This window comes from Acomys russatus, chromosome 13, assembly GCF_903995435.1.
Source record: "Acomys russatus chromosome 13, mAcoRus1.1, whole genome shotgun sequence".
NCBI lineage: Eukaryota > Metazoa > Chordata > Mammalia > Rodentia > Muridae > Acomys > Acomys russatus.
The window spans coordinates 14,283,957-14,304,320 of record NC_067149.1 but is presented as its reverse complement, the minus strand read 5'-3'; the positions used below and the strand labels follow the sequence as shown (position 1 = coordinate 14,304,320).

Sequence of the window (20,364 nt, the reverse complement as noted above, 5' to 3'; positions counted from 1 at the left end):
TGTGATACAAGCGTTGTGTGTTGTGTGCAGTGTCTTGAGATAGAAGGGCTGAAGAGGATGCTGGGAAAAGCCACCATACATCTAGCTCCTCAGAACCGCAGCCACACTGAGACCTCCAGACAACAGAAGTCTTTATTTCAAGCACACACAGCTCAAATTCTGAGAGGCAAGAGAATATTTTGAGAAAAACTCTGACCAGGTAACTTTGAAATTTTATTTAAATAACCTCCAGTAACACAGCAGACCAAGCAACCATTTCCTCACCCCCATTCACCTCACAGGGAAGTGTGCAGACTGCCTCTTAATGGAGACGGCCCCGGCCCCGGCCAGCTGCTGGGGGAGCATCCACAGTGGAGCGGGGGTTCTTGATAGTCTCGTCCACTGATACAATAAGGCATGCAGCCTCAGAAGCCGCTGTGAGGGCGTTAATGCGCACCATGGCTGGCTCCCACACAAACGTCTGGAAGTTGTCAGCGATGTCTTCGTTGTTGATGTCTACCCCATACCACACGCCTCCCTGAAAGAGAAGGGAAGCACTATGGAACTGCTTTCATTTCTTCCGCAAACCTTCCTGAGTACTCAATTGCCGGGAACTTGGCTTGATAGCACATTCTCAAGAAAATGGCACAAGACATTTCCCCATCTGCTCCCAACTCCAGGCACGCTGACTGCAATATCCAGGCCTGACACTGTGGCAGGAGGAAGTTGCCCATTGTACCCGGTAGTGGCCACATTCCCAGTAGGCACAGCACATACCTAAAAGCCTATCCCCTGGACCCCAAAGAGCAGGGAATTTACCTGTGCATGTCGAGCCCGCAGCTTGTTGAGGATATTTGTGGCATCAAAGCCAGCATTGTCACATAGCTGTCGTGGAATAATCTCCAGGGCCTTGGCATATGCCCCAATCAACAGCTGCTGTTTCCCTGGAATGGTCCTTGAGTAATCCCGCAGGTATTTGGAGAGCTCCATCTCGATGGCCCCACCACCAGCCACCACAGAATCATTCTGCAGAAACCAAACAGCTCTCAGTGCAGTGGTCCAGCTCAAGGCGTCAAGTTGGACTTAAAAAAAGCAAGTCCTCCATCCCAGAAAGTGCATTTGCCTGGTCTCCCTTTCCCAGCCCCAGGAACCCAGCATCCAGCACATCCCAGTTTCAGTCCTAGGAACTGTGAGGTCACAGAGTCAGCCATAGCTTGGGAGTGGTCACTTCAGGAGGACAGCTAAAGTTCAGCCTCAGTTTGTTAACTAGTTTCAGCTTTTGAAACAGAACTATGTGAGGCTGAAGTTGCCTCTTCATGATTTGTGGGGCAAATGAAGACCTAGTCTAGTGATTTGCAGGAGGAAATCAAAGCCAAACATGCCACCTACGGAAAGACAGGTTATATTAAATCCAAGCTCTTATCAGCTCCAGGGTCAGGGGTCTGTGTAGGCAACAGGCATCCCAGTACCTTTATGGCCCTCCTCACAATCATGATGGCATCATGCAGGGACCTCTCTGTCTCCTCCATAAACTGCTCAGCGCCACCACGGAGGATGATGGTGCATGTCTTGGCCTTCGGGCAGCCAGTGAAGAAATTGTACCTATGTCCAGAACGCAATGGTGCACACATGAATTGCCGCCATCTTACCATCTGATCTCCCTGTCAAGCCCTCCCAAGAGGGAGCAGCTTTTGTTCACTCAGGCTGTTCATCCTACCTTTAAGGTATTTTTTAGGCAAGAGTGGGGTGGCATTACTGGAGCGTTAAAGCTTGTAGAATCAGATCCAAGATCCAGTTAAACCGTCTCCCCTTCTGTAACACGAAACCTGAGCTTTTTATCCTCTCTCCCCCCAAATATCACCTCAAATAAACATCAGTACAAGGCATTTACCACACCCACAACAAGACGGGGTGGGGGGGCGTGGCAGGGGGGGTGGCGGGGTTGGGCAGACACAAGCAGTTCTTGGGCGCTGAGCACATAGGCTCACCTCTCTCCTCCAATTTGAGTTTCTTCAAACACCTGACAGCTGCCCAGGACTTCTGGAACCAGAGCGTTCACACTGGTCTGGATTGAGCCTCCACAGGCCTGCGGAGCAAAGAAAATACCAACGAGGCCAGTTGGCTTCTTGCCACCCACTCAACAAGCCAGTTTCCAAGCTGAATTTGCCACAGAACTGTAGAGCCCTCTGCTCAGGATAGCCTACCTTTACCCTGGTCGCTAGGTGATCCCAACTGCTACTCAAAAAGATGACTTCAGAACAGAACCAAACACGCAAAGGGCAAAGGCCCTATTGAAAGGGAGCAGGGACCTGATGTCTAGTGCTCTGGGTCCAGCAACTCTGCCTGGGAGCAGCTCTTTAGCCTACATGGCTCATTGAGATATCAACAGGGAAAGCCCAAGCTGGAAGCAATACTTGTTAAGCCTGGCCTGTGGACCACAGTGCTGCGGCTGTGCACCACCCACTTCCTGTCTTGGTGAATTTGAAGCAGTTTTATTAGTGGGTATACAGACACTCAGATGAAGCATTTCTTGACAAACAGTCAACACAGGGACAATCTGACAAGTCTATTCCTTTACATCAGGAACAAAGGAAACAACCCAGGCCCACAGAGGATAAGCAACGCCCATGGAGGTTTCTTACCATCATCGTCCTCTTCAGATCCTCTTCAGGCACGCGGCCAGCACAGAACATGTCCCTATCAGCAAAGTACTGTGTGGCCACATCCCCAATAGGCAGTTTGGACAAGATGACTTTGGCTCCAGACTGATGGATCTTCTCTAACTTGTCATAGAGAATACTCCACTCGGCGTCAACAATTGCCTGGTAATCCTAGAGACCCAAAAAAGATGGTGTTTTGGGATGGAGGTTAGTGTATGACAGGCTAACCCAATTGCTCCCCACACAGGAAACATGCTGATTTATCTGGGAATTAATGGGCCAACAGTCCAAATACACAAGGACTGTTAACAGCAACCACTTAACACTTCAAACACAAAATACAGAGTAGCCTCAGGGGAGAGTTTCGCTAGAACTTGTGGCACTGCTGAGGTGTGGGGAACAGTTTCACCTCTTCTGACAGCTGTGCCTATGGATTTCCCAGTAAGACCTCCTACCGCAAAGGCCATTCTGTGCTGGCAGACACTGCTGCCTAGAGGCAGTCCTGGGAACCACAATGGCAGGAACAGAGTCCATGAGGCTCAGCTGAAGGAAGGGAAGGAGACCTGTCTGACCAAAAAGAACCAAACTGCAGGCAAGCTACAGCTGAATGTGTAAGCTTGTCACTCCACACACTCAGGACTGAGGTAGGAAGAATACGTTCAAGGCCAACTTGAGTAACTTAACAAAACATCCTCTCAAGATAAAAAAATGTTTAAAGGCTGGGCAAGCTGGGCATCACAGTACATGCCTTTAATCCCAGCACTCAGGAGGCAGAGGCAGGTGGATCTCCATGAGGCTAGCCTGGCCTACATAGTAAGTTAAATGCCAGAGCTAAAAAAACAAAACACAGAGAACCGTATCTCAGAAAAACTAATGTTAAAAAGGGGGCCAGGGACTGGGGTATAGCTCAGTGGTAGAACCCTACTTAGTGCACGTGAGCTTAAAACAAAACAAAAACTCAGGCAAGCTGGAGGGCCCATCCCTAAGAGACAAAGAGCACAGTCCAGCTATCCCAGGTGGAATTTACTTAGCGAGAACATTAGTTGGCCAAGATATGCAAACATGGGAATGGACGATGAGCAGAGGCAAAAGAAAAGTGCCTACCAGAACCTGAGAAACGGAGAGCTGGTCCTCAGTAGCCTATAGACCAGAGGCCCACCCAGAAAGTTGCCCACCTCCCCACTCCTGCTGGGGGGGGAAGCCTACCTCCACCGTGTGGACTCTGATTTCAGCATTATCTTTCTCTGCTTTCAGCTCAAGTTCAACATTTAAGAGGGCGATCTTGGGGTCCATATACTTCTTGGGCTGCATTTCAAACCCAGCGTAAGAGAAAGTCTTCTTGAACGCAACACCAGCCACCAGCTGAGACTCCTGGTTAAAGCAGACAGCTCAGTGGTTTGGTTATAGACAGAAATCCAATCAGTCCATGAACTCAACAAGAGTGAACTCCACTGCCACAACTGTGATATTCTTACCACCACCACCACCACAAAATTTGGGACAAATTCACCTTTCTTAGTGAAACAGAACACATTTTACTCGCCCCTTTAAGGTAAGACATCATTCCATTTGTAGAGATGAACATGGTATCTGGGTTGTTCGCTAAAGCTGGCCTCTGAAGCAGCTGCCAGAGGACAACTACAGCAGTGCCAACAACGGAGCAGGCGGATAGGGGAAAGGCGGACACTGTGCCATGATTCTGTCTAGGCCTCAAGTCTCTTTATTGCCTGTATACATACAGCATAGACGCTGGGGCTTGAATGTTTCCTTGGTAACTGTTGCTGTGGCCCTTTACCCCTCAACCCCTCCAGCCATGACCTTTCACTTCTTCAAACTGTACATAACTCCTAGCAGCCAAATTTAAATACAAGGCACAACAAAAAATAACGCTGCATGTGGGACTGACTTCACTATCACTGACTTGACAGCTCTCTCAGCAGCCTTCCTTAGCAAAGAATGCCACAGCTTATCGATGAGCAGCAAATATCCCCCACACCTGCACCACACACATCCATAGCCTCAAGTGGCATGCCTACGCTGATCATGATGGCAAGCAGAAAACTGTCAAACTGTGAAAGAAATGGTTAGTCCCAAAAGGTAGTCAGTTGTTTTATAGACTCAGGAAATGAAAAACATTTTGAATTGCTGATATACAAAACAGATGGCAGGGACCAGAGAGTCTGAGTACAGAAGAGAGAAGAGGGAAACGTAGCAGTGACCAGTGTAAAAGAATCTTAGGGCCCCGCTAAAGCTTTGGTCTAGGACTCACCGAGATAACAGGAACATCACCCTGCAACACAAGAGTGGATCCAAAGGAACCACAACAGAAGGTGACACTGGCCGTGACTACCACACCCACCAAGCTCTTACATGGGCTTTAGAGAGCCAGGTCCAGCCCTCAAGCTTCTGCAAGTGCTTTGTCCACCAAGCCATCTCTCAGTTTTCTCTACCTAATTTCTTGAGACACGGTTTCTCCTCTGAACCTGAAGCTCAGCAGTCTAGCTAGATGGCTGGCCAGGGAGCTCTGGGTATCTTCATGCTGCCTCTACCCCACTCCAGGAAGCTTGCTTTCTTTAGTATGGGTGTTAGGATACTAATTAAGGGCCCTATGCTTGCACCCACTGAGCCATCTTATCAGTCTCTTTAACAACTTTACAAAAGGCCAGGCACAGTGGTGTAAGCCTATAATATCAGCATTCAGGGAGCAGAGACTGGAAAATCACAAATCTGAGATCAGCCTGAAGTAGTAAGGCCCTATCTCAAAACAAACAAGTTTTAGGGCTGTTATATGGTCGTGCAGCACTAGGGAGGCAGAGGCAGGTGATAGCTGTGAGGACAGACAGCAAGTTCCAGGATTGCCAGAGCCACATGGAGACCCAATCTAAAAAAAACAACAAAACACCCCAACAAAATGAAGTAAAACCTGAGTTCTTACATGGATTTAGTGAAATGTTGAGCACTCTGGGGAAAATTCAAGCATACCAGATAAAACTTTTAGTTCTAAGGCCTGGGCACACTGCAGCATTGGAGCACTTGTGTAGCATAAACACAATCTGTTTCACTCCCTTCCAAGAAGATATACAAATGGCTCCCATAGAGTAAGTACAGCAGGCCAGAGATAAAAAGGACAAAAACAGCACAGATAAACTAATGTCAAAGAATGCTTTTAGAGCCACACGTGGTGGCACATGCCTTTAATGCCAGCACTTGTGAGGCAGTGGCAGACAGATTGCTCCAAGTTTGAGGCCAGCCTGGTCTACAAAACGAGTCTAGGACAGCCAAGGCTACATAGAGAAACCCTGTCTTGAAAAACAACAAAAAGAATCACAGCTATGCAGGCCAATACAGCAGGCACCAAGCACGTGTTAATATCTGTTTTTGTTTTTCTGATATAGGGTTTCTCTGTGTAGCCTTGGCTGTTTTGGACTTGTTTTATAGACCAGGCTGGCCTCAAACTCAGTGATCTGCCTGCCTCTGCCTCCCAAGTGCTGGGATTAAAGGCATGCACCACCACACCCAGCTACATGCTGATATTTAAATAATAAAAAAACCAATTTAAAATTTAGCCTGTTTGTTGCACAAACTGTCATTTTCAGTGCTTAAACATACATGGAAAGGGTTTTTGTTCCGGACAGCACAAAAGGACGTACTAGACAGTACCAAGTTAGTGATAAAAATGCTCACTTGGACCAATTGCTACACTATTGCTAAATGCACAAAACCATGGCACAGAACACCAGTATATACTAGAAGCAATCACTGGCATTAAAATAGCAAGCTCACACACGCACACACTGTGTATTCAGAATTCTAGGTTACGTTATGTGAACTGGTAACAGTGGCTGCATAAGGGGCAGAGGTGGTTATGGAACAATTCATTCTAAGCCCCCTTTATGGTTTGAATTATAGATCATCTAGTCAAGAGAAATTAATAGAAGGCCAAGTTTGACAGTGTCTCTTTGAAGAGTGAACTGCCAAAAATCTCTAGAACTTATCTTTGGAGAATTCACAAGTAACTTATCTGAACTAATCCTTCCACACACCCTGACACTGACATAAACAAGATTCTGAATTGGCACAGGTCCACCTTCCCATGCATGATTTAAAAAAAAAAAAAAAAAAAAAAAAAAAACCGATCCAAAGACTACAGGCAGCATGGGCGGAGTGGCCACATCTGCTTTCCTGCCTTACCCCATTCTCCCTTCACCTAGTGTGCGCTGTGCTCCCACAGGACGCGGCCCGCTGTCCACAGGCTGTGACAGGCTCACCTCCAGGGCTCCGCCCTGCACCTTCTTGATGCCAATCATCTTAAGCTGCAGCAGCTCGTCAAGCATCATCACAGCATCGACCACCATCTTGGCGAAGAAGGCCTTCTGCTGGGAGATCAGCTTGGAGCTCAGGGCTGTCATTGCACACTTCTCCAGCATCTTCCTCTGCTCTCTGCAGCACAGGGCAGAACTGGTGTGAGCTTCTTCCCTGACTCACCACAGCACAGGAGAGGTGCTCTATACATCCTAGCCATTACAGTGTGGCTGAGAGCTCACATTTGACACCAACAGCATCAACTCGTCATTTAAATATAAGTCACCTTAGCAGCTATACATATCACCCCATTACTCGTCCTTTAACCCAAAATTCATCGCTTGCTCCTCTCTTTGCCCCTTCTCTATTGTTAGGGTAGATCATTAACAGACAGCAGATACAGTCACTCACTACAGCCACTCCAGTGCCAGCTTTCAGCACCAGTCTGCAGACAAGGGTGTGTCAGGACACAAACAGCAGGCTGGGCATGTGGCGCAGGCCTTTAATCCCAGCACTATGGAGGCAGAGGCAGGGGATCACTCAAGCACAGCCTGGTCTACAGAGCGAGTCCAGGACAGCCAAGGCTACACTGAGAAACCCTGTCTCAAAAAAACAAAAGAACCAAACAGCTTCCTGTCTACACTTACACACCCTATGAGGCCGTAAGATACCGAGGCTCCGACAAAGTCCAACGGAAACTTACACTTTATCTTGCTTCTTCACAGTCACAGCAATCTCTTTGATTTTGTTAACAGCCTGGCAAAAACACAAGTTGAGTGAGTCTCATGCTAACCACAGAACAGTGAAGTGGATGCAATTAGTGCCAAGATCTTAAGCACATCCTCTGGGCCTGCAGCTGCCAAGGAGAAGGTAAAGCTCTGCCACCCAGGAAACTCTCAGAAAGGTAAGGCAGCCACAGTGTTCTGAAGAACCATCAGGCTCTTCCAGGATTTGGCTCTGGACTGCCAAATAAGGACACAAGGACAACAGCTGCTGAAGGGTGGAGCAGGGAGACGGCCACACTGTCCTACTCTGTGTGGCGCCTCCACACCCCTGGAAACGCATTATCCTAACAGAAATGTGAAGGTGCCCAGGCGTTAGGCCAAGCAAGCTGACGTAGCCATACCAGCTGGGTGGCGGTGCGGAAAGCTCGGATGATGATCTGAGGATGTAAGCCTTCCTCCACGTAGGGCTTCACCTGCTTCAGAAACTCCGCAGCCAGCAGGGTGACTGAGGTGGTGCCATCACCAACCTGGAAGAGAACAGCAAGAATACATGTTTTCTGGTACTCAGGGAATGCGAAGCCTGAAAACCATTTTTAGGCACATTGTTTAAATAGCTGTCAAGCTCTTTTTCCAGAAACCCACATACAACAAATGGAAAGGTGAAAGTATCTGGGGAATCAGCTTTTCTCAGATGGCCTTGAGACACAAGTAACTCCCAGAGAGCACCCGTCTCCAGAGGGCCCAGGGACAAGCCATTCTCAAGATAGAGCTTGCACACATGAGCCTTAATCAGGGTTACTACTGCTGAGGCGAAACACGATGACGGAAGAAACTTGGGGAGGAAAGAGTTTAATTGGCTTACACTTGTACATCACAGTACGTCATCACAGCAAGTCAGGGCAGGGACTCAAGCAGAGCAGGGACCTGGAAGCAGGAGCTGATGCAGAAACCACAGGCATGTTGCTTACTGCTTACTCAGCCTGCTTTCTTAGAGAACACAGGACCATATGCCCAGAGGTGGCACCGCCCACAATGGGCTGGGCCTCCCACATTAGTAACCAGGAAAATGCCCTATGGCCTGCTTAAGTCTGACCTTATTGAGGCATTTCTTCAATTGAGGCTTCTTCCTCTTTAATGATCTAGTTTATGTTAAATGACCTAAAACTAGTCACTACACTTTATTATATACAAAGTTAGTAAGAAACAGTTTCACACTCACAAGAAAAAGATAAATAATCTTTAAAAAGTTTTTAATTTTAAAAAGCTGGGAGGTGGGTATGCACCTTTAATCCTAGCACTCTTTAAGGCACAGGCAGGTGGATCCGTGAGTTCAAGGCCAGTCTTGTCTACATAGCCAGCTCTAGGATAGCCCGAACTACAGAAGACACTGTCCCTGTTCCCAAAATAAATTCTAACTACTTTTGTAAGTGTGAAATATTTACACGACTATAATTTTAGACCTAAATTTAAAAAAACTTCAGTGAGAAAACAGAGGTAGCAAAGGAAGCATGCATCCTGCCTCCACTAAGTTTTTATGACTGACTTTCTTACCTCAGCGTCTTGGGATTTGGCAATGTCCACTAAAGTCTTTGCTGCAGGATGGACAACGTCGAGGAGTTTCAGAATTGTGGCTCCATCATTAGAAATTGTTGCTTTGCCTTAGAGAAAGACAGTAACAGTTAAAGCCCCCTTTCTTAATTCTGTTTACTGAGCTTAGACTCCACATACTTTTTTTTTTCCTTGGGAATGGATCACACACTTTTTAAATAACATGGACTCTTGACTTTATTTTGAGTACAGGTTAACGGAACACAGAGAAATGTTTAAACAGCCAAGCACAGTGGTGCACAACAGCAATCCTGACACCTGGGAGGCTAGCCTGGGCTACACTGTCTCAAAATAAGAGCAACCACTTAAGATACTTTTAATACAACTGACATCCTTTTTTGTTTGTTTGTTTCTCAAGACAAGGTTTCTCTGTGTAATCCTGGCTGTCCCAGACTCCCTTTGTAGACCACGCTGGCCTCAAACTCAGAGATCCGCCTGCCTCTGCCTCTTGAGGGCTGGGATTAAAGGCGTGCGCCACCATGCCCAGCACAACTGACATCCTAGTATCATACAATATAGCTTAAAGGGCAATTTTCTCCTGTGTCAGCAACATGTTAGAGTGGAAGATTTCAGTTTAACTCTGTGTGTGTGTGCGCGCGCATGCAGGTACCCTCAGAAGCCAGAAGAAGGTATCAGACCTCCAGAGTTTGGAATTACAAAGGCAGTTATGAGTTGCCTGACATAGGTGCTAGGAACTGAACTTGGGTCACCTGAAAGAGCCACAAGCTCTCCTAACCACTGAGGCATGAATCAATCTATCTATCTATCTATCTATCTATCTCTTTAGCTCCCAGTTTGTTCTAATTATGTCTCTTGGATACACTTTCCTACAGGGCAACAGGCTCCTGAGCCCAGGTTCTCACACAGATTCTAGGCCTTGTATGACTGAGAGTGACTAATCCCTTAGGAGATCCTACAAGCAGTGGGATTTCTGATTAACAGCCCTGAGCCCAAACACTCCCTAGGGACCTAGTCTCCTGAACAAAGCCCTGAGGAACCACGCAGACTTACCTCGGCCATCCACAATAAGTTTGTCCATGCCACGGGGACCCAGGGTGGTTCTTACAGCCTCAGCAATCACCTGGCAGGCACTGATGTTACTCACAAGCTGAGGGATGCCTTGGGAGCTGTCAGTGCCCTCTTTCAGCAGGATAACTGGTGTGGGCTGCAGAAGACAGCAGTTGACTGCTTTTAATCATCACCAGCTACTTGAGACTCACAGGACTGTGAGAAAGGCTCCCCCAACTCCACCATGGGAGAGCTAGCCACACCCTCTGCTACACACACTGCCTCCCCAGCCATGCCTATCTCTAGAGGAGCAGCTAATACTCGTCTTAACAATAAATTATGATTTCTGGTGTCTAGAGGATCCAATATGGCCCTTTCAACTCTTGACATTTTGTCCTGTGCTTTACAACTGGGCCACACCACAGAAAGAGTAGATCCTGCTTTGCGCCCCCACCCCCAATAAAATACCCACTGGTTTGTATTAAAGATGCAGAGGAGAACAAGTATGGAAATTGAGACATTGCCTTGGAGATACCCAGGAAGGCAGCTTACCAGAGATCTCAGCTGAGATACAGCAAAACAAAAACAAAACAAAACAAAACAAAAAAGCATCTTTGCTTTACCTAACAAACAAAATATTGACTCCACCCTACTCCAAAATGCTCCCATGTGACTCAATCAATCCTACTAGTCAGATGCCTCAGAGAAATGTTTTTTCTTTAGCACTGTTCCAGAAGGGTCACTAACCCTCAGTGACTTTCTTTGTACTCTCATCCTAGAAACTACTAGAAATGCGGCTAGTTCAAAAGGCCTGCTTGGAGACTGCACTGGTTAGTTCTTTGTCAACCTAACATAAGCCAGGATCATAAGGGAAAAGGAACAGAAATTGAAAAAAAAATGCCACCAGCTGGGCAGCAGTGCACACCTTTAATCCCAGCACTCAGGAGGCAGAGGCAGAGGCAGAGGCAGAGGCAGAGGCAGGCAGATCTCTGTGAGTTCAAGGCCAGCCTAGTCTACAGAGCAAATTCCAGAACAGCCATGGCTATCTAGAGAAATCCTGTTTCTGGGTGGGAGTGAGCAAACAAAACCCAAAAAACAAGAAAAGAAAAACGCCACCAGTAAACTGGCCTATGAACATGTCTATAGGGTATTTTGAGATTTTTAAAGTCCAGGTCAGGTCCAGTGTCTCTCTGTCTGTCTCCCTTCCCCACTGCCTGTTGCCTGTGGGTCAGGATGCAGCTCTCAGCTACTTCTCCAGTGTCATTCCTGCCTCCCTACTGCCATACTCCTCACCATGATAATAATGAACTATAAGCAAGTCCACAATTAAATGTTGTCATCCATAAGTTGTCTTGGTCATGGTATCTTTCACATCAATAAAACATTACAGTATTTAATCACAGCATCAGAAACCTAGCCAGGACAGGTATCTTTCCTCCAGTTCACACAGTAGCTGACAAACTAGAGCTCTCTCTATCTAAACCTGAGCCATCTGGAATAAGTAGTCAGCCATGCCATCTTCTCAGTACTGGACTAACTCTGCATGTCAAATAGAAGTAGTTAGAGGGACAGCATCTCAGCACATTCAGTCACCCCTTTGTTAGCAGGTACAACTGCAATTTACCTTTTATTCTGCAGTGCTATAAAAATGCTGAAAATAATTGTCCCTTGCTCACTTCAGATACTGAGCAAGAAATGTTCAACAGTGGCACCATGTAAAATAAAGGAGTCTGGGGCTAGCGAGATGGCTCAGAGGTTAAGAGCACTGACTGCTCTTCCAAAGGTCCTGAGTTCCATTCCCAGCACCCACATGGTGGATGATAACCAGCTATTAATGGAATGGCATGTGCTCTTCTATCTGATGCTCTCTTCTGTCGTGCAGGCATACATGCACTAGAGCACTTATGTATATAAATGAATAAATCTTAGAAGGAGGGGGGGAGGACTAACAACAACAATAGCAATGAGGGGAGGAATAACAAATAAGAAGGATGCCCCATGCACTCTAAGGGATGAATGAGGTGCAGTCTAACGCAACACCCACTACAGTTTTTGAAAGAATATTTGCCAGGTAGTGGTGGCACATACCTTTAACCCCAGCACTTAGAGGCAGGCAGATAGATCTCTGTGAGTTCAAGGCCAGCCTGGTCTAGAGCTAGTTCTAGGACAGCCAAGGCTACACAATAAACCCTGTCTCAAAGAACAAAAAGAAAACAAAAGGAGCATATGTTGAAAGAATGGTGGTACAGACATGTAACCCCACTATGAAATGAATGCCATGTGTTGGGCCTGCCTGCCTACATGAGGCTCTGTCTCAAAAAACAAAACAAAACAAAAACCCAGAACAAAATAATTCACAAAGCAAAGAAACAATTTTAAAACTTCAAGAGGGTAGGGGGCTTGGGAGATGGCTCAGCCAGTGGTTAAGAGCAGTAACCGTTCTTCCGAAGAATCCAGGTTCAATTCTCCCCAGCACCCATATGGGGGCACACAACACCTGCAACTGTCAGATCCTGTTCCAAGGGATCTGACACCCTCACACCAATGCACACAAAACAGAGTTATTAAAAAAACAAAAAACAAAAAGCAAAACCCAAAAACTTCTAAGTGGGAACTGAAGAGAGGGTCCAGTAATTAGGAACACACACTGCCCTTGCAGAGGCCTGAGTTTGGATTCTGCGCCCACACCAGATGGCTCACGTCCACCTGTCATCACCTGCACAGGCACTGATATGTACATACCCATATACAAACACACAACACACACACATAATTAAAAATAAATCCTTACAAAGGCTGTTTGTAGCAGTAGCCCTAAACACCAAGAAAGCATGCAATACATTTCAAAGAGCAAGTAACTACACCCAAGACTGCTATACACAACAAAGGTGTCTTCTAAAACTGAAGGAGAAATAAGGACATTTCAAGACACACAGGCAGCTCATGACCACCAGCACTACAAAAGGTACTCAGAGAACTACAATACAAAAGAAAAAGTTTCCTAATTTGAGCCATTCTATTGACACGTGCCATTTTAGTTTTTCTGTTCCAGTCATTTTATCCTTGGTTTCTCTCTTAAAGTATAAAGGTCCATTTCTGCCTTTTGTCAGAAATGTTTGCATGCATTTCCATGTGACTGTGTAGATGTGGTGAGGCTCTTTACTGACTGACATTGGAAATCAGACCCAACCTCTTGTTCACTATTTGAGGAGTTTGGGAAGATGCTGAAATGACATTAAGAACTACAGTCTGAGCTGGACATGGGGGCGCATACACTTGGAAGGCAGAGTCAGGCGGACTGCTGTGAGTTCGAGGCCAGCCTTGTCTACAAAGTGAGTCTAGGACAGCCAAGGCTACACAGAGAAACCCTGTCTCAAAAAACCAAAAAGAACTACAGTCTGTGCACAGAAAACAAAACGACATTTCTGTCTTAGTTAGGGCTACTATTGCTGAGATAAAACACCATGGCTAGAAATAAGTTGGAGAGGAAATAGTTTATTTGGCTCACACTTCCGTATCACTCTTCATCACTGAAGGAAGTCAGGGCAGAAACTCAAAACAGGACAGGAAGCTGGAGGCAGGAGCTGATGCAGAGGCCATGGAGTGCTGCTTACTGGCTTGCTCATCCTTCCTTATAGAACCCAGGACCACCAGCCCAGGGATGGTACCAACAATGGGCTGGACCCTCTCACATTAATCACTAATTTTAAAAAATACTCTGGCAGGCAAGGTGGCGCTGGCCTTTAATCAGGTGAATCTCTGAATTCAAGGCCAGCCTGATCTACAGAGCAAGTTCCAGGACAGCTAGGGCGACAAAGAGAAACCCAGTCTCAAAAAACAAAACAATACAAAACAAAATGTTCTACAGGCTTGCCTCCTCTCAAACGGCTCTAGCTTGTGTCAAGTTGATATAAAACTAGCCAGGACAATTGTGGTTGCTAACTGCTCATTACAGTACTCTAAGCTAGCAAGGGCAAAACCTAAGCAGAGCTGCAAGTGGGCAATACAAGTCCCACACACATCAATAAGCAGAGTCAGGCCAAGTGCAAAAGCCATCACAAAAGATGCCTTTGTACACAGGCAGCAGACACCCCAGAGGGCCTAGATAACAGTTTCCAGGAAGGGAACCTAAAGCAAAAGGAAGAGGGACACTCATCTGAAAAACATCCAATAGGAGATATTTGGGCAGCATGGTAGATTTGAGCAGGCAATAGTAAGGACTGCACACACTTTATCATCAACTATAGAAAGTCACTGTATTAAAACATGCTCTGACTGAGTGTTCCAAGTCCACTATAGTCACTGTCATGAGACAGTGGTAGCTGCCTTTGCTTAGAATCACACAGAACAGACCCTGCTCCAGCTACAAGTCTGCAACCCGTCCATGGCCAGTCAACTCACTCCACCACGCCTGAGGCCTACAATAATTTGTTGCACTCTGCAGCCCGAGACTACTGCAGTTAGGGGCTTCAGAGAGACTGCCCAAATTTCTGCAATCATGTAGATTCCCAGCCAGATGTGCCTTTGTGTGGGCACAAAGGACTGGACAGTGCTAAGGGAAAGTGTCGAGGCAGAAACTTGGGGCTTCTACTTTTCATGACAGCCCATTTCCTATATGGAACCATAGATCTTTTTCTTCTTCTTGAACAGGGTTTCTCTGTGTAGCCTTGGCTGTCCTGGACTCACTTTGTAGACCAGGCTGGCCTCGAACTCAGAGATCCACCTGCCCCTGCCTCCCAAGTGCTGGGACTAAAGGCGTGCGCCACCGGCCAGAACCATGAATCTTACTGTACCTTGCTAAATACAGAGCTCCTTTCCTTTCCTCTCTCTGGCTCATTTTCCTTTCTCTTGTTGTTGAGTCCTTCCGTAGTTTTGTTTTTTTCATTCTCTGCAGACAGTGTAGTGGAGCTGTGGGGTCTCTTCCCTGCCCTCTGCCCCAGTGGGTGTTAGATCTGGAAATGACCTTGGTGAGTCTCTGCTCCCAGCTTTCTTTTCCTTTTTAAAGGCTAGGCTAGATCTACAGAACTGGGCCACATTTTTCTTTTTGGTAAAATAAATGGCCTTTCATCTTAAAATAAAAATGTATAATTTTTAAGGAAATGTACAATACGTTTTTGTCAATTTTTAAAAAAGATTTATTTATTTATTTATTATGGATACAGTGTTTCATCTGCATGTACCAAGTCTCAGTATGGATGGTTGTGAGCCACCATGTGGTTGCTGGGAATTGAACTCAGAACCTTCGGAAGAGCAGACCATGCTCCTAACCTCTGAGCCATCTCTCCAGCCCCATTTTTGTCAACTTTTTTGTTGGGTTATTTCATAAACATTTTGTGAACCAAGCTGCTTATTTGTCAAAATCCTCTGTGAGCACCGTCCAGCTGCACCCCAGACCCACTGCAGCAGGGGCTGAACTGCAGAAAGCACCCAAGTGGATTTATATACACCCTGAAGCCTGCGGACACCACAGTGCGCATGCGCAAACCCAGAAGGCCTGCAACTGGATCTAGGCTGGTAAACGGTGTACATTTATTTACCAGAGCTCAGACAAATTATGAACATGGTTTCAGCCCAACATAACTGACAGGAACAAAGGATTTAATAAGTAGTTGTCAGCATAAAGAAAGTGCTCGAAGCTGCAGGGATGGCTTAGCAATTAGAAGCACTGACTGCTCTCTGCACTGGGGTTTGATTCCCAGCACCCACACGACAGCTCACAATCGCCTCTAAGTCTTAGGACTCCATAGGTAGCGCACACAAATGATGCACAGATCTGGATACAGGTAAAACATCTACACAATTGAAATAAAATTTAAAAAGAAAACTGAGCAGTCAGTCCAATGAGATAGAAATGAAGACACACACGCTGGAAAGGGGCTCAGCATTTGAAAATTGAAGACACATTTAGCACCACACTCTAGACCCTAACTGGTCAGAAAGCCATTGTCTTTAAGTGAATGAGAAGACTGCTATCACGGTGCTGGCCTCAAACTGTATGCACAAGTCATAGAATCTACAAGACAGGCATAAGCCAAGAAAGACACCCCCCAAAAAAACCCAACTGGTTGTAGACAAACAGACTTTCAAATAGAAGAAATATTAAAATTATCAGTAAATAAAGTTGTATTGGTCTAAGAAAACATATTTTTGGACCGTAAGACACGCTTTTCCCCCTGCAAAAGTGGGGTGGGGTGAGGGTGTACCTTATGGTCCAATTGCTGTTTTTACTGTTTTTCTTGTTTTACTGCTCTAAAAACTGGGTACGTCTTATGGTCAGGTGTGTCTTATAGTCTGAAATATGCAATATCAAGAATGAAATATAAAAATAGATTTGAGGCTGGAAAAATGGCTTAGCAGTTAAGAGGGCTGCCTGTTCTCCCTGAGGACAGAGTTTGGTTCCTAATACTACAACCATCTGGAACTCCAAGAGCAAATCCAGTACCCCCTCCTGGCCTCTACAGATGTCCACATGAATGCACACATGCACAGAGGCACACCTCTTTAAAAAAAAAAAAAAAAAAGACCTGAATACTTTGAAGAGCATGCATCAGTCTGCTGGTTATGTATAAGAGGAAGAGATAAGAGAATTTTAAAAAATGAAAATAAAATAAAAATTAAAAAGACCGTAGGGTTCCTGAGAACAATGGCAGAGAGAAAGACTAGAGAGGGGAACACATGCTTGCTCGGTCCAATCAGCACCACTGGACAATCGCAATTCTATACCTACTACTCGTTATAGGCAAATTTACCACAAGATAATAAAAACAATGAAACTAGCAGATGAGGGGGAAAGAATGCTGGTCAAGAAATGGTGTCTTACTTGGTGTGGTGGCGCACGCCTTTAATCCCAGCACTTAGGAGGCAGAGGCAGGTAGAGCTCTGTGAGTTGGAGGCCGGTACTGTCTACACAGTGAGTTCCAAGATAGCCAAGGCTACACAGAGAAACCCTGTCTCAAAAAAACCAAAAGAAATGGCGTGTCTATATTCTCAGCGTTCTTGGGGTACTACAGAGGGCCTGCTCCCTGGTGCCAGCTAGAAAAGGAAATGCTTCCCGTAAGATCCCACAGTCTCATGAGCCTGCTAACTCATTCCTTAGGATAGTCTAAAGCAGTGTTCTCAACCTGTGTATCATGACCCTTTGGGGGTAGAATGACCCTTTTACAGGGTTGTTTAATACCATTGGAAAACACAGATATTTACATTACTATTCATAACAATAGAAAAATAGTTATGAAGTAGCAATGAAATAATTTGAGGGGTCACCACAACACAAGGAACTGTATTAAAGGGTCACAGCATTAGGAAGGTTGAGAACCACTAGTCTTCTGAGATACTAAGCCAGACATGGTAGTGCACAGCTATGATCCCAGCACATACCTGTGAGGTCGAGGCAGAAGAGTGGCTATGATTTCAAGGCCAGCCACAGAAAGAAAAGGCTGGCAACAGTACAGTGAGCCAAGCTATGCCAAACAAGGCAGGTCCTCTTCTGCCTATAAGCACTGCCTAGCACCTCTCCTTACTTTCCATCACAGGCTTTTCCAGAGGGGATCTGACACCTGCTGTCCTCCATGGGCATTCAATGTACACAGTACGCAGGATACATATTGACACAACACCCACAACACAAAATAAAATAAAAAACCATTATTAAACAATTAGTCAGAGGCGGCCCTAGAAATGGGTCAGAGAGTGAAGGTGCCTAACCACAAGAACTCATAAAAGCCAGATGTGAGACACGTATCTGTAACTCCAGACCTCCTACAGCAAGATGGGAGGAAACAGAAGAATCACCAGGAAGCTTGTACGCTCTGGCCCGGAGCAGCAGAAACAAGAACTCCTGCCTCAGCAAGGTGGATGGTGGAACATACCTAGAAAATTGTCCTTCTGCCCTCCCCACTGGTGCGGTCATATGCACAGGGCCCACATTCTCTCACACACAAAATAAACAAATAAGCATGGCAGAGCAAGCTTGAATAGAGCATAACAGTGGACACCTATACTCCCAGCCAAAACATAGCATCCTAAGTTCAACACTATTCCCTGTGTCTAGTGTCTGTCGTAGTTTCATTTCTGTCCCTGTGATAAAATACCCTGGCTGCTCCCCCCCAAAGGCAAAAGGGTTTATTTTTGCTTACAAATCCAGGTTGCAACCTACTACTTGGGAAGGCAGCACCAAGTAATCTGAGGGAGCTGGTCACATCTTATCTACAGCCAAGAACAGAAGGAAAAAAGGAGGAGAAGGAGGAAGAGGAGGATATATGCATGCTGCTCAGAGCTAGCGCTCTTCTTATACAGTCCCCAAGTTCAAGGAGTAGTGTCACCCATAGTGGGCTGGGTCTTCCAACATCAGATAATGCAACCAAGGCAACTCCCCCAAAGGCCAACCGAGTCTGGACAATCTCCCGTTCAGACTTTCTTCCCAGGCCATTCTAGGCTGTGTCACGTTGGCACCACCACCAGTCACTACAGTGAATTACAAAGTGACTTCCAAACAAGCCTTGAGCTACAAAGAGCCTGTTCTAAATAAACAAAAAAGAAAAAGGCTCAGACTACAACTACATGTTGTAGAACAATCAAATGAGGCTTAGGTTCAATACCCAGTACCTGAAATAAAAACAAAGCTGCCGCCACCACCACCATTAGACTTGATAGTCTATAAAAGACCAGCACTATATGTGTGCACACGCACGCGCACACACACACACACACACACACACACACACACAAAGGCATACAACTTAATGACAAAAAGGAAAGGATACTTCTTGCTATAGATGTACCAAAGGCAGAGAATGAGAATTTCAGAGGACCCTTTTAACTCTCTTTCCATTAGAAAAGGCTTCTAGACTAACAGTCTGTTGACATCGTGAACAAATCCATGGCCCTGTTACACCTTTTAAGAAGTGAGATACCCAGCAGGCAAACAAGCAAATTGGACGGGGAAAGACCTATCAATTTAGGTTAAAAGGTTTAACACCTGTTTGGGGTGGACATGGATCCCAGGGCCCTGGGCATGCTAGGCAAATGCTCTGCCACTGGTCACATCTGCAGCAACGAACAGTGTTCTAATGCTGCACATTCTAAGTCTTGGATTTACTCTCAGCTCTGGTCCTGGCCAAGCAAATCAACTTCAAGGACAAGTCACATTGCCAACAGACTCCGAAGAGGACCTCTGAGTAGGAGCTGTAACCGCAAAGCATTTGGTAGCTGGGGAGGCACTTTACAAGTTATCCGTTTGGAATCTACGGGGACAGCAAGAAGCTGCGAAAGTCAAAGGATTGCCAGTGAAAAGCAAAAACGAACGAGTGAAGCGCACAGGAGTCTGTCTTAGACGTTGGCATATCCCAGGGAAAGGGGAAGGTCACCTGAGCTCCTGTCGGGGGTAAAGAGGTGATTTAGAAAAAGACTCTCTGAGGCATAAGGCACTCAGGTCTTCCTTCCTCTGCTGCCCTTTTCCAGCACCGCGCTGGGCCTGCACGTCCAGGAGACGTTAAAAATGCACCTGCGGCGTGACTAAGGGAACGAAGGGGTCTATTTTCCCGCATGCGGCAGCCGGGATGAGCACAAGTGACCACAGTGCCAGGCCCGCACGCCGCCTCGGCGCGCTCTAGAAGCTCCCGCCTTCACTTCCGCGCCTCCCACGGCGGCGTAGCCCGGCCCGGTGGTTGCACTTACAACCGCTCAACCCACACTCGGCTCCGAAAACCCGAGTTTCTACTACAGGGAAGGGCTCGCGGCCCCGAAGCACCGGGGACCCGTGGTTTCCAGGCCCGGTGGCCCCGCGAGCCCCACCACTCGGCTCCCGCCAACCGCTCCAAGCTCCGGGCCGAGGCCGCCTACGGGCAGCGGGTCCGGCCGAGCGGACCCGCGCCGCACAAGCCACGGATGGCAGCGGATCCGCGGAGAACCACTCACCATCATCTTGGAAGCGGCTTCAGGGACCCGCAACACGTCCGGTCTCCGCCCCGGGGCCGCCCACCCAAAGCCCACAATGCTCCGCGCTGGAGAACTCCCCAGAAGCTTCTGGTGAGAAGTCAGCCCAGGAGAGGAAAGGGACGGACTACTTCCGCCACTCTATGGTT

General features: G+C 46.7%; 1 protein-coding gene across 1 annotated transcript; it reads right to left on the bottom strand.

Moving 5' to 3' along the window:
* Nucleotides 1–238: 238 nt before the first annotated feature.
* Nucleotides 239–20,364, bottom strand: Cct7 (chaperonin containing TCP1 subunit 7). Its single transcript, XM_051154831.1, has 12 exons — nt 20,198–20,364; nt 10,286–10,439; nt 9,218–9,324; nt 8,068–8,193; nt 7,645–7,697; nt 6,908–7,079; nt 3,846–4,010; nt 2,622–2,810; nt 1,968–2,065; nt 1,449–1,581; nt 799–1,005; nt 239–517 (listed from the first exon to the last, which is right to left on the bottom strand). Exons 1-12 carry the CDS (start codon nt 20,201–20,203, stop codon nt 302–304), a joined length of 1,626 nt encoding a protein of 541 aa, XP_051010788.1. The 5' UTR covers nt 20,204–20,364; the 3' UTR covers nt 239–301.